General features: G+C 37.8%; 2 protein-coding genes and 2 pseudogenes across 4 annotated transcripts in view; 3 read left to right on the top strand and 1 right to left on the bottom strand.

Annotated features, from left to right (window-relative positions):
• The first annotated feature begins 426 nt into the window (after positions 1–426).
• On the top strand, positions 427–1,642 carry LOC149486150 (glutamine synthetase 1, mitochondrial pseudogene; annotated as a pseudogene).
• A 220-nt stretch (positions 1,643–1,862) lies between these two features.
• LOC149486149 (glutamine synthetase 1, mitochondrial pseudogene) lies at positions 1,863–3,074 on the top strand (annotated as a pseudogene).
• Positions 3,075–4,001: 927 nt separating this feature from the next.
• On the top strand, positions 4,002–5,948 carry LOC149486148 (intracellular hyaluronan-binding protein 4.S-like). The gene has a single exon (XM_089699479.1). The coding sequence runs from the start codon at positions 4,176–4,178 to the stop codon at positions 5,340–5,342; it is 1,167 nt and encodes a 388-aa protein (XP_089555605.1). The 5' UTR covers positions 4,002–4,175; the 3' UTR covers positions 5,343–5,948.
• Positions 5,949–6,710: 762 nt separating this feature from the next.
• LOC149486146 (uncharacterized) overlaps positions 6,711–12,509 on the bottom strand; it is a 117,161-nt gene continuing 111,362 nt past the window's right edge. For all 3 annotated transcript variants that reach the window (XM_089699489.1, XM_089699491.1, XM_089699490.1), the window contains 4 exons: positions 11,265–11,430; positions 10,310–10,522; positions 9,122–9,288; positions 6,711–7,955 (listed from right to left, as the gene is read on the bottom strand). In XM_089699489.1, the coding sequence (XP_089555615.1) occupies positions 7,697–7,955; positions 9,122–9,288; positions 10,310–10,522; positions 11,265–11,430 (805 nt within the window). In that variant the 3' untranslated portion in view covers positions 6,711–7,696. The remainder of the gene's footprint in view (positions 7,956–9,121; positions 9,289–10,309; positions 10,523–11,264; positions 11,431–12,509) is intronic.

Genomic DNA, 12,509 nt, shown 5'->3' with positions numbered 1-12,509 from the left:
AAATATTGTTCAAAACTTCAAAATAAATTGGCTGACGGCTGTCATCTGTGTCATGTGTGACCGAGTGTGTGACAGTGTGACAGTCTTAGTCTTTGACATTTGACGGAACATGAACGGTACAAAATCAACCATAGATTAAAAAAATTTACGACCATAAACTAAAAAAAATTAGGATACGCAGTAAATAGTTCAGTTTTATCTACACTTGAAAAATGCAATTTACCATTTTAAATCGATCGCGATGGTGTATGAGATATGGTGGAGATATGTAACCAAAAAAAAAAAAATGGGTAAAAAAATAGAACGGTCATTTGAATGGCATTTTTTATTAAAAGTGCAGCTTATGTGAAGTAGCTTACTGGATTTTTATTCCACCATCGAGATTTTTTACATTTATGTTATAAATTTTTTGATACTAATAATATTATGTCTTTCCTAAAATTGTTATATATTGAGCGCAAGTTTTTAAGGATTCCTATTTACAGAAAAAATTATTTTCGACCACTTAGTCAAGAAAATTTCAGTTCTGGATTTTCAAAAGTCAAAACCCCTATTAATGCTTATTACCATCATTATTTAAATTTAGCATTGCCTAAAGATAAGATATTAGCAACTTATATATGGATTGACGGGAGCGGTATAACATTGCGTTCAAAAGATCGTATATTGGACAAAGTTCCTTGTGACCTGGCAATGGTACCGAAATGGTCTTTCGATGGAAGTTCTACCGGTCAAGCAAAGACTCAAGACTCCGATACAATGTTAATTCCCTCAGCTGTGTATAGAGATCCATTTCGCAAAAGTCCCCACGTCTTAGTTCTATGTGAAACATATTATGGTGATGGAACCCCTACAGCAACGAATCATCGAGCAAATTGTGCTAGTGTATTAAGTAAGATTTCCGATGAAGAGCCTTGGTTCGGTATAGAGCAAGAGTACACTATGTTTGATTCAGATATGTGGCCGCTTGGCTGGCCGAAATGTAGAGGGTACCCCACGCCCAAATCACTTTATTCATATTGTGGTATTGGCGAACATGTCGCTGGGAGAGAAATAGTAGAGTGTCACACTAGAGCGTGTATCTACGCTGGGTTGGATTATGTAGGTTCCAATGCAGAAGTAATGAAAGGGTCATGGGAGTATCAGGTAGGAACAAGCTTAGGAATTAAAGCTGCTGACGATCTTTGGGTGGGACGTTATATATTAAATAGAATAGCCGAACAATATGGCGTTATAATAAGTTACCATCCAAAACCGATGGGAAAAGACCAACCAGGTATAGGTTGCCATCATAATTTTAGTGTAAAAAAAATGCGCAATGAAGGTGGTTTAGAAGAAATCGAAAAAACATGCAAATTATTGTGTGAACAGCATTCAAAATTAATTAAGAATTATGGCCTTATGGATGGAGAAGAAAATAAAAAGAGATTGACTGGCCAATTCGAAACGGCGTCATATGATAGTTGTAGATGGGCGGTAGCAGATCGTGGTGCTTCTTTAAGACTTCAGAGAAGTGTCGTATCTAATAAAAAAGGATTTTTAGAAGATCGACGTCCCGCGGGCGACTGTGATCCTTATAGAGTATGCACCCTTCTCGCAGAAACGTGTTTATAGTAAAATAGCATAGAGGAACGCTTTCGTGTTTTTAAGACGAAAGGAGGTAATATAAAAATAATGGGCTCGTCATTGGCTGAATAGAACACGATATTCAAATGATTTAAAAATTTTCAAATCTCAGTCAATTATTTTACATTGAATTAACACCAACAGAAAATTTCTGGAATATTTACTAATGAAAATTACAAAATTTTTGTAATAAATTAATAAAAAAAGAAGAAAATAGAGAAGACGAAGAGTGCAAGATGAAACATTTTGTAAAATGTCTTTCTATATTACAAAAGCATAATAATGTGCTTTTTACACCAAAACGGCATATGCTTAAAGAATCTATTAACCACATCATGAGCAAGAAAGTGATGGATAGATATATACGACTCCCCGTACCCTGTAACAAAGTTCTGGCTACCTACTGCTGGATCGATGGATCAGGTTTGAATATGAGATGTAAAGATAGAATTCTTAATTGTACCCCATATTGCGCTGATGCGGCACCAGGTTGGGCTTTTGATGGCAGTTCCACTGGCCAGGCTACTACTGCGAATTCTGATACAACTCTTAAACCAGCTGCTGTATATAAAGACCCTTTCAGATTAGAACCTCATGTTCTTGTGTTGGCTGAAGTATATATGGGCGACGGTTCAGCTGCAAAAACGAATCACAGAAAGTTCTGCAATGATTTGTGTGAATTTCATAAAGCGGAAGAACCGTGGTTTGGACTGGAACAAGAATACACAATGTTAGACGTAGATGGATGGGGCTTAGGTTGGCCTAAAGGTGGCGGGTTTCCTGCTGTCAATTATGAATTTTCTTATTGTGGAGTTGGAGCTAAATACATAGCTGGTAGAGATATATCTGAATCTCATACGAAGGCCTGTCTATATGCAGGCTGTGACTTCGAAGGAACGAATGCAGAAGTAATGTTTGCCTGCTGGGAATGGCAAATAGGAACTACAATTGGTATAAAAGCTCCAGATGACATGTGGATGTCTCGATATATAATGTCGCGAGTATCAGAAGACTATGGCGTGGTTGTAACATATCATCCTAAACCAATGGGGCCTAAGCATCCTGGTGTTGGTATGCACCACAACTTTAGTACGAAAAGAATGAGATCTGATGGTGGATATCAATTTATTGAAGAATGTATTAAACGATTAGAAAAAAATCACATGAAACATATGAAAAATTATCAACATGATGAACAAAGTAACAGGATGCGGCTATCAGGGAAGTTTGAAACAGCGCCATTTGATAAATTTTCTTGGGGAATTGCAAATAGGAAAGCTTCTATACGTTTAGGAAGAAATATAAAAGAAAAGGGAAAGGGATTTATGGAAGATAGGCGACCAGCTGGTGATTGTGATCCTTACTTAGTTTGCGGTTTACTTATGGACACATGTTTAGGATCAGTAGGTAGTGGTGGTGGTGGTAAGGGTGGAGGTAAATGTAAGTAAAAATACTACCATCGATGAGCGTAATTTTGTTATGGTTTGGTTATTTATCGTTTCTTATAAAATTGATGTCGTATTACAGTATAAGGTTTTACAGAATTTTATAACCTTTATTTTGAATAAAATATTTTTTTTTCAGTAAGTGTCTTGTTTTACTTAGCCTTAATAACTCATTTTAATTAAATATTTACCTCTCTGATACAAGGGTATAGAAAAAAAGACAATATTCTAACAAAATAAAAATTAAGACTACAAATTTGATTTCTACTCATTGAGATATTATTAATAGGGAGACGACACCGCCTACATCACTTATGTTCCACTCAACATACGTCATGTGACGTATGTTGAGCGGTATTTTTTAATGGTTTTAAAGTGAAACGCATCAAACATGCCTTCGTGTGTGTTACGATATTGCACAAATAATACAAATAATACGGAAAAGTGCAAAGGAATAACTTTCATCGGTAAGAACCTAACTAGATAATAATTTTTAAAACTTAGTTAGAGCAAAAAAATGGCGCACAGATTTTGTTCGTGGTGTCTCCTCCATACGTAGTAATATTATCTCAATGTTTCTACTACTACTACTACGTACTATATTGTAGTTATTTACTTAAGATAGATATTACATAATAATGTGCTGCAGATCTTCGTTTTTGTAAAACAATATTAACTAAGTTAAAACTTTGGAAAACATTTTTATATTATTGAGTTTTTGATTGTTTAAATATTATGAATAAAGCTATATTGGGCTCAACTTATTTCATGCATGGTATTTAATAATATATTGTTTAAATACAACAGTATGCGTATAAATAAAAACATATTTTTTTTAATTACATACATAGCTTAAAAAATAAACCATAGATATTTATTAAGGTTTATTTTGGGAAGTGAAGGCTCTGAGCACTGGCAACTTTAAGATTGCGGCCATTTTCATTCTTTTCTCTATTCCTGCCGTCATATGGCGTATAGTGTGATAGTTTGTCCGCCATATTAAATGAAATCAATAAAATAAGACAAAATGTCGCCTTACTAAGTGTGTGAAATTAATCCATCAACATCCAGTTTTTGTGTAGTTAAAACATCAAGAGGATCACAATGGAGAATTCCTACGGTGTGGGGATCGATAATAGATACGCTCTTTTCTTGGACGATGAGTCCGATCCTCTTGATGCGTTAAAAGCGCGAGAGCAAGCAAAAGAGCTCAAAAAGAAGACCAAAGAGGCCGAAAAAGAGAACAAAGGCAAACCTGAGGCCAAACCTAAGAGCGGCAATGCCGTCGTGAGGAAAGGTATCAAGGAAACTCAAAATGTGAAGTCTCAAGAAATTAAGAGCGGTGAACAACAAAAGCCTAAGGGACCGCCGCGAAACAATGAGCGCAATGCGGAACGTCCGCCGCAACGCCGTCGCGAAGATCGTCCGCAGAACGGTGCTGTTGAGGGCAAGGATGGTGCCAGACCTCCTCGACGTGAACTCGGTGATCGCAGGCCTAACTTCGAAAGACGTAACTTCAATGACAACCCCGAAGGTGGTGAACGTCGCGGACCAAGGCCGCCGCGCGAACCGCGTGACGGTCAGCGTGGGCCCCGACCGGGTTTTGACAACCGGGGAAAACGTGAGTTCGACAGGCGGTCCGGTTCCGATAAAACCGGCGTGAAACCGGTCGACAAACGCGACGGTGGCGGCCCACACAACTGGGGTACTATCAAAGATGACCTCGACGATATGAACCCGACCGGCTCGGACGCCGACGTCGCCGAAGAGAAGCCTGCCGAAGCGCCGGCCGCCGGTGCAGGTGATGGACAGCAGCCAGAGGCCGAGCGCACCGTCCCCGCCGAGGAGGAGCCCCGCGAGCTCACTCTCGACGAGTACAAAGCGCTCAGGAACGCTCAGCGCACGGCGCCGCAATACAATCTTCGCAAGGCCGGCGAGGGCGAGGACTTGAGCCAGTGGAAGAACCTGGTGTTGCTAGAGAAGAAGAAGGAAGGCGGCGACGACGATGACTCCGACGAAGAGTACGACATCTCTGACTATCCGCAGCGCGTGGGCCGTCAGAAGCGCGTGCTCGGCATCGAGTTCACGTTCACGGACGGCGCGCGGCGCGGTGGCACGGGCGGGCGCGGGCGCGGGCGCGGCGGCCGCGGGCGAGGCGGGCGCGGGCCGCCGCGCGACGAGGCGCCCGTGGAGGAGCCGCGCCCGGCGCCGCGCTCCCAGGTCGCGCCTCCCAAGGTGGACGACAGCAAAGATTTCCCCTCTCTCAGCTAGACTAACAGTGAGCCTTCACACTACTCCCCTTTCGAAGTATGATAGAGATACAAATTAAATATTGTATGTACCGTTATTTTTGAAGTAAATATACAAAATATTTACATGAGTGTGTATTATATTGCATTGAATTTTAGCAGATTTAATCGTTGACTATCTATGAACCTTGAAAAGATTCAAAGGTTTACTTATAAATTTTATAGTGATGGGAATTGACTCGAAGCACTCGGGTAGCGAGGAGGGGGAGGATGTTTTATTTTTTCTTTACTAAGAGATTGCTACATTAATGCATATGAATCGTTAAATAACAGTAGCTTTTTATTGTAATCACATCAGCTTATGGTTTTAACATTTAATAAGTTGTATGAATAAGATTTTAAACTCATAGACTGTGACACGCTATATTGAATGAACTCCGTCACAATTTAGAATAGAGCATTTGTGAAAATAACCCTTGTTGCATTTTGTGTCATAAGTTTGTGTTGACAAATGCAAACTTAAATCTGTAAATAGTCTTAAAAATTTAAAGATAAGGTCGTAAAATAACAAGGTTGATTTTTGTTGTTACACAAACTTCTTGAAAAATAAACATTTTGTATGTGTGAAGTTTTCCTTTTTTTCTTTATTAATCAAATAAGTATTACAGTATCACCATTAGTCCATTCTATTAATTTTTATAGACTTTCCTCCCCCTGTAAAAGTTTAGTATAAGTTGATCTAGAATATAATCTCCAATAATAAATTTGGAGTATCTGTTTTTAATATTGAAATTACCGATTTCAACTAACTGCATATGGTTTATAGATGTATGCTCTGTACATATACCAAAATAGATGAATTTTTATTATTTTTGTCTGTGTTTTGTTCCGGCTATTGTCAGGAATGGCTGGACCGATTTTGACGGAACTTTCACTGACAGATAGTTACCATAAAGATTCAACTAAGGCTCTTTTTAAACCAATATTCCCACAGGAATATTAGAATTAAAAGGAAAAATTCATTCACGCGCGCGGATGAAGCCGCAGGGCGCAGCTAGTACATAATATGAAACAATTCCAAAATATAACTTTTTCGAAATGAAATCTATACTATTAGCACAGACTAATAATAATATACTATGTATACAACTATTAGTTTAAAGATGAAGAGTTTGTTTGTTTGAACACGCTAATCTCAGGAACTACTGGTCCGATTTGAAAAATTCTTCAGTGTTGGATAGCCCATTTATCGAGAAAGGCTATAGGCTATATAATATCATCTTGCTAAGCGCATCAAGAGCAGAGCAATGCAGGTAAAACCTCAGGGCACAGCTAGTAATATTGTTAACATTCAGTTAACACATCATAAAGGAAGTAAATAAAACAAATATTGTAATTAATATAGTATATTGACACATTTGATCACTTTCACACAAAAACAAATTACTTAGAATTTTTACACAATAAAACAATACTCAAAGGTAGTTAAATATTCAACACAATAGAACTATTTACTTACAGACATAAACACAAACTTACACTTGAGTGTAATATACATAAGCGCAATAAATAATGTATTTACAATGGAATTAGATGCTCAGAAATGTCTATTGATGGTTAACATAGTGCTATGCTATATGCGCAATCTTGAGCATTTTATGAATATCTATACATTGTCTATAAATAACCAAGGAACATCAATATTTGCAAACATCACAACATCCACATTTTCACATCAATTAATTACATTACCTATATATAAATAGACTAACTATGGGGAGAAATAATACAATTTTTGTTGCCAATTTATTATAAGCAATATTTTTAATCAGCTGACTAGGAAGTAATGATGAAAGGTATAAGGATATAGATTCAATAGCATCTCTGTTTTAGCCAATACTTTTACAATCCCTTATTTTCTGTATAAACATAACTTAATAATAATTAAAGTACATATTATTTTGGTGCAAGTAATGTTTATGAATGCTGATATAAATTACATTTAATTGGCCATCAAAAGGTTAAAAAAATTATAAATTAGTGACATAAAGCGTAATAACTAAACATGGCTCAGGGGCCTGTTTCACAGCCACAATACAGTTAACTTACAAATAAAAGCATTAAAGTACAATCCTTGACAGATAAGTGGCCGTTCGTACTGATAAATGCCTCGCACACCTACATTACATACTGCAATATATAGCAAATTCATCAACACTATCACTGTTTGTCTCGGCCATACTATCAATTTATTGTTATTTACACAGGACAATGAGTTGAGAAATAATTTTTCAATCGACCTTAGATTTTATTTTTAAACTAAGTATAGGTTTATTTTTGAAATACTCAGCAAAAGTACCTACAACATAACTTTGTTTATTCAATGCCAAAAGTATTTGTTTCCTCTACGGCTAGTAGTAATTTTTCATGAAGCAGCTGCGGTGTTGGATACGGTGGTAAGTCTAGTCTGTTGAAGCAGGTGTGAGCTCTGGGCAGCGACTCGACTCTGCCCCACCGCTCGATGCAGAAGCGCCGCGGGCCCGTCGAACCCCGCAATGCTGAGAATCCTTCATACGGTATCGACGAAGTTCCGGTCACAAATTGTACAAGTCGCAGACGTTGTTCATTCGTAAATCTGAAAATAATATAAATTAGTCTTTATTTAAAAGGGGAAGTCATGGTTATTACTTATATGATGCAATACTCTAGAGTCTAGGCTGTGAGATAATTTTAATCATCAAAAACTAATAAAAAAATTACAATAAAACAGTCATAAATTTCCAAGAATTTAAAAAAGGAAGCATATCGTATTCTATATATATTTTTTTGGGAATAGGAACAATTTAATGTTGGTTTACGATAATGTTATCGTGTGGGTCTATGCCAATATCTTATCTCGGTTGTTAGCCACATTTGGCTCGAAGTATCTGACCATATGAACCTTAGTCCTTGGTAATTAGTGTCACAAAGTATTGCGGAAAGAATATCTTTTGGTTAGAAAAATTTCCATGGTTGGGTATAATTCTATATTTATAAATTTGTCCACACGAAATTAAATAGGATTGAGGGTGAACGTGTACGCCCATGTGCATGTTACGTATAACTTACATAGGTACCTATAAAAAATAAATGATATTATGCTAGTAAGGAATGAATTGTTAAAAGTTTAAAATAATAGAAACATTATAAAATTGGTTTCGATTTCGTTGCCTATTAATATTTCCGGCCAGTCGTATAACTGACCTTGCACGACAAGTCTAATTTTATTAGCATACATTTTAACGAACCAGTTTCATTCACGCATTTTAATTTGCTAGTTGCCTATAAAACTTGGAACGTTTATGTTAAGATTGTATTGAAATTTATTGGTATGGCTCCATAATTTTAAAGATAGATAAGACAAGCAGGCCTGTTAATTTGACTTTTGAAAGGATCTTCGATACGATTTAAAGTCAATTCTCTCAAGACTTGTGTTAAAATTCTTTTGCTGAAAAAAAAAAAAACTATTCAACCTCCCATAATAATACTCTACAAAGCAAAACACACAGTGCTAACACAAATCTATTTGTCATTCCTAAAACAAAGGATTATGCCAGATTTAGTATAGGAAGTGGCGTTTTTTTTTTACCAAACCAAACTAAATAAGACAAGTATATCTCTCTGAACTCGAACGGCCTAAAGTCTATCTCTCCAATCTCTACCAACAAATACTTACTTCGCCGGTCCGCCATATCGAGTTTGCGAGCGAAGCTATTACTTCCTAAATCAAAAAAACCTCTACACATAAAAAAAAAAAATTACCTATCAATAGCCTGCCAGAACCACACTATCACAGGATGAGCGTCATGGTACCCGCCCCTGTACTCCGTGTTACTGCGCCAGTCCGCCACGTCCAGTTCTGGCGCTCCGGCTATCACCAGTTCGAGTTCGCGAGCGTCGAACGCTGCTACTAGACGCGGGTCTACCACCTGGAAATAGAAATGAAATTTTATTTTTTGAGTAATAAAAAAATGAACATTAATTTGCCATTTTTCAGTTATTAGTTTCAACGCCATCTAGTGTGGAAAAAAGTAAAGTGTATGCTATGTGTATTCTTGGTTATTTAACTTCATCTAGTATGTATAAAATAAAGCAAATAAAAGAGTGGATGAATAAGATGTTTTTTTTATAATACAGAAATAGGGCATAAATATGAAAAACTACTCCTATTATACAAGTTTAATTTATATGAATAGGAACCGAATGTTAAGAAAAGTAAAGGTATACCGAAATAAATGCCGATAAAATAAATGGTAAGTTAATAAAATATGGCCGGTGAAATTGTCGAAACTCGAAAGGGCAAAGAAGGAAAGGATTAGGGAAACTTAATAAAACAATAGAAACAATTTGATATTTTATTTTTTTAACAGCTGTAACATGCGATTTTGTATATGGCATGGTTTTAGGTTGCGTTAGGTTTGCAATTTGTTACCTGTAAGTTTTGGTTTACAGATACATATTATATTAATGATGTGATTTGTTGGGCCGTGATGTGATGTGACTCGCAGTTATAATATGTACCTAGTCACTTGCAGTTTGTTAACTAACTAATGCTCGGTGATGTGACGTGGATTTACGTGATGCCACCTCTATGATGTGATATTTTGCAACATAATGTGGCGTGTTGTAAATTGTAACGTGAAATGTGCGTAATGATATGATGTTGTCAAGCTGATGTGTCACATGGTGTAACAAGAAGGGACGTCGTGTCAGTGCCGGCGTTAGGGGGGGGGGGGGGGCGAGAGGGGGTGATAACCCAGGGCGACAAATTCTGGGGGGCTCCAAGGTATGAAGTTGGAGTATCTTGGATCTCCTGGTGCAAACCTTCAGAACACCTGAAGTGGGCGCCACAATATTTTCGCCCGGGGTGTCAGTGGCCCTTACACCGGCACTGCGTCGTGTAACATTGTATGCTATGCTATGTGTCGTGTACCGCGTCACTTGTCTCACCTCGTGGAAGCCGCGCACGAGCCACTCGGTCTGCGGCGCGACGCCGCGCTGCACGCGCCAGCGCACGAGCCGCTCGAGGTACTCCTTCTTGTTGCGCTCGGTGACGGGCACGTCGCGCCCGCCCGGCTTCAGCTCGCGCTCCGCCACGCGCCCGTCCGCGCCGCGCTCCGACACCGCGAACGTCAGCTCCAGCGACGACACGCAGCGCGCCGCCTGTGTACCGAAACACACGTCTTCGTTATATACAATAGTACTGTAGAATATAGGTACGCCAGCATAACTGATTGTGAAACTCAAAGAAAATTAGCGCTGCGTAACGCAACGCACCACTGGCGTGTACGTTACGTGTTAAGCGCGTCACACACGGTGAAGATACTATAATTTTTATCTTAAGATACTGTTATATTTTATATTACAGTATCTTAACGCATCCGGTATCAGCGTTCGGACCATCATTTTTCTTTTTGTCATTGCGTACTAAGACTCCTGTAGAACCGCCATCCTGTTACAAATGACGCGAAATTTTGTGGGTCATTTGTAACAGGATGGCGGTTCTACAGGAGTCTTAGTACGCAATGACAAAAAGAAAAATGATGGTCCGAACGCTGATACCGGATGCGTTAAGATACTGTAATATAAAATATAACAGTATCTTAAGATAAAATCTTCACCGTGTGTGACGCGCTTTATTTGTTGCTTTGTTAAAAAACAAGCCCAGTTAAGATGTCTTGTATCTTTTATTTATTTGTCATTTTATCTGTTTTGGTTATTCTTTCTCGATAAATTAAAAAAAATAATATAACATAAGCGAGCCTTCTAAGGTCAAAATTTTCATTCATTCATTAAAAACAACAAAAAAATATTAATATGTCTACTTTAAAATGTCAGCTCTTTTAATTCATATTTTTTATATCTACAATTTTATAAGCGCAAGTTCAAAAGGTTTACTACACACCTGCAACCATCGCAGCGAGGCAGCAAACTGCGCGTCCAACGCATCAACGTCCTCCAACGCGGGCGGCAACCGCAGCAACGCGCGGTACAACGCTCGTGTGAACCACGCCTCTAATAGATAGCCGTGCACTAGAGCCAGCCCTAGAACGCGACCGGAGAATCGGAACCTAAAAGAAGAAAAAAAAAGACATAATTTGACAGCTCGTTAAATTTATTATCTGCACTGTGATGAGCTAATGGTCTTTTTGGTGGAAATGCATGAATGAGTAATGTTATGACTAATGTAACATTGTGTCCTTTATCGTCTTTGTTACTCGTATTACGATGTTAATTTTTGTTTTTGTTTCAATAAAAGTGTATATTTTATAAACGCATTTTTATTTCAAGTTCGATACAGACTAACTGAATAGATCCCTCTCTAAACGATATACCTATGTATTATGGCGGCAAAAATATCTACACATATTATGATCATACTAAATTCTTGTCTCTAGTTCATAAAAGAATTTACTAATTTTATTAGATTACTGCCTTAAGACTTAAACTCATATATTAAACAGTAAATCTATCCAATTTCCACTGTAATATAACGATCACCTTGCAGCATAGGTTTTGCAAGTCACACAACTATTGTGATGATATTTTATTTGATTGTTTGGTTGAACGCGCTAATCTCAGGAACTACGAATCCAATTTGAAAAATTCTTAGGGTATAATATAGCCTTCTATATGATAGGCTATCACGCTAATATCAAAGAGTGGAACAACGCGAGTAAAACTGCGGGGCACAGATAGTACCGTATACAATTACACAATACAGAATCGGATGACAACAAAAACTACGATCACGTAAGTGCGCCGTACGTTTGTAATCGTAACACGATACTTGTAACCGGAGCATTTTGGGACTTTCGAGGTCCGCGACGTTCCGGTGTCACATGACCATTGTGTTTGTTTGTTTGAATGAGAAAAGACGTTTACGGTCCTCGTTTTTTGGGTAACGGAGGTGGTAAATTAATCTTGTTGCACGGTAGATTGGATTTGATTTAAAAAATGTTTTGCGCGTCTCTATGGTAGAGCACCTAATTATTGAATTATAAAAATACAGAACGTTGAATGTGACGAGGCTTAAAACTACATAATACAAAAGTGGAACAATATAAATATTACATCGATTTTTGAAAACAGAGTCCCTTAGTAACTTGTATATCAACACATCTTGTTAAAGTACATAATAATAATAGGG

This window comes from Colias philodice, chromosome 9 (genome assembly GCF_061535455.1).
Source record: "Colias philodice isolate Cphi_HAF_F1 chromosome 9, ilColPhil1 Martin Lab GWU primary, whole genome shotgun sequence".
NCBI lineage: Eukaryota > Metazoa > Arthropoda > Insecta > Lepidoptera > Pieridae > Colias > Colias philodice.
Note: the sequence above shows the minus strand (reverse complement) of the source record. Positions and strands in the feature narration are given on the sequence as shown.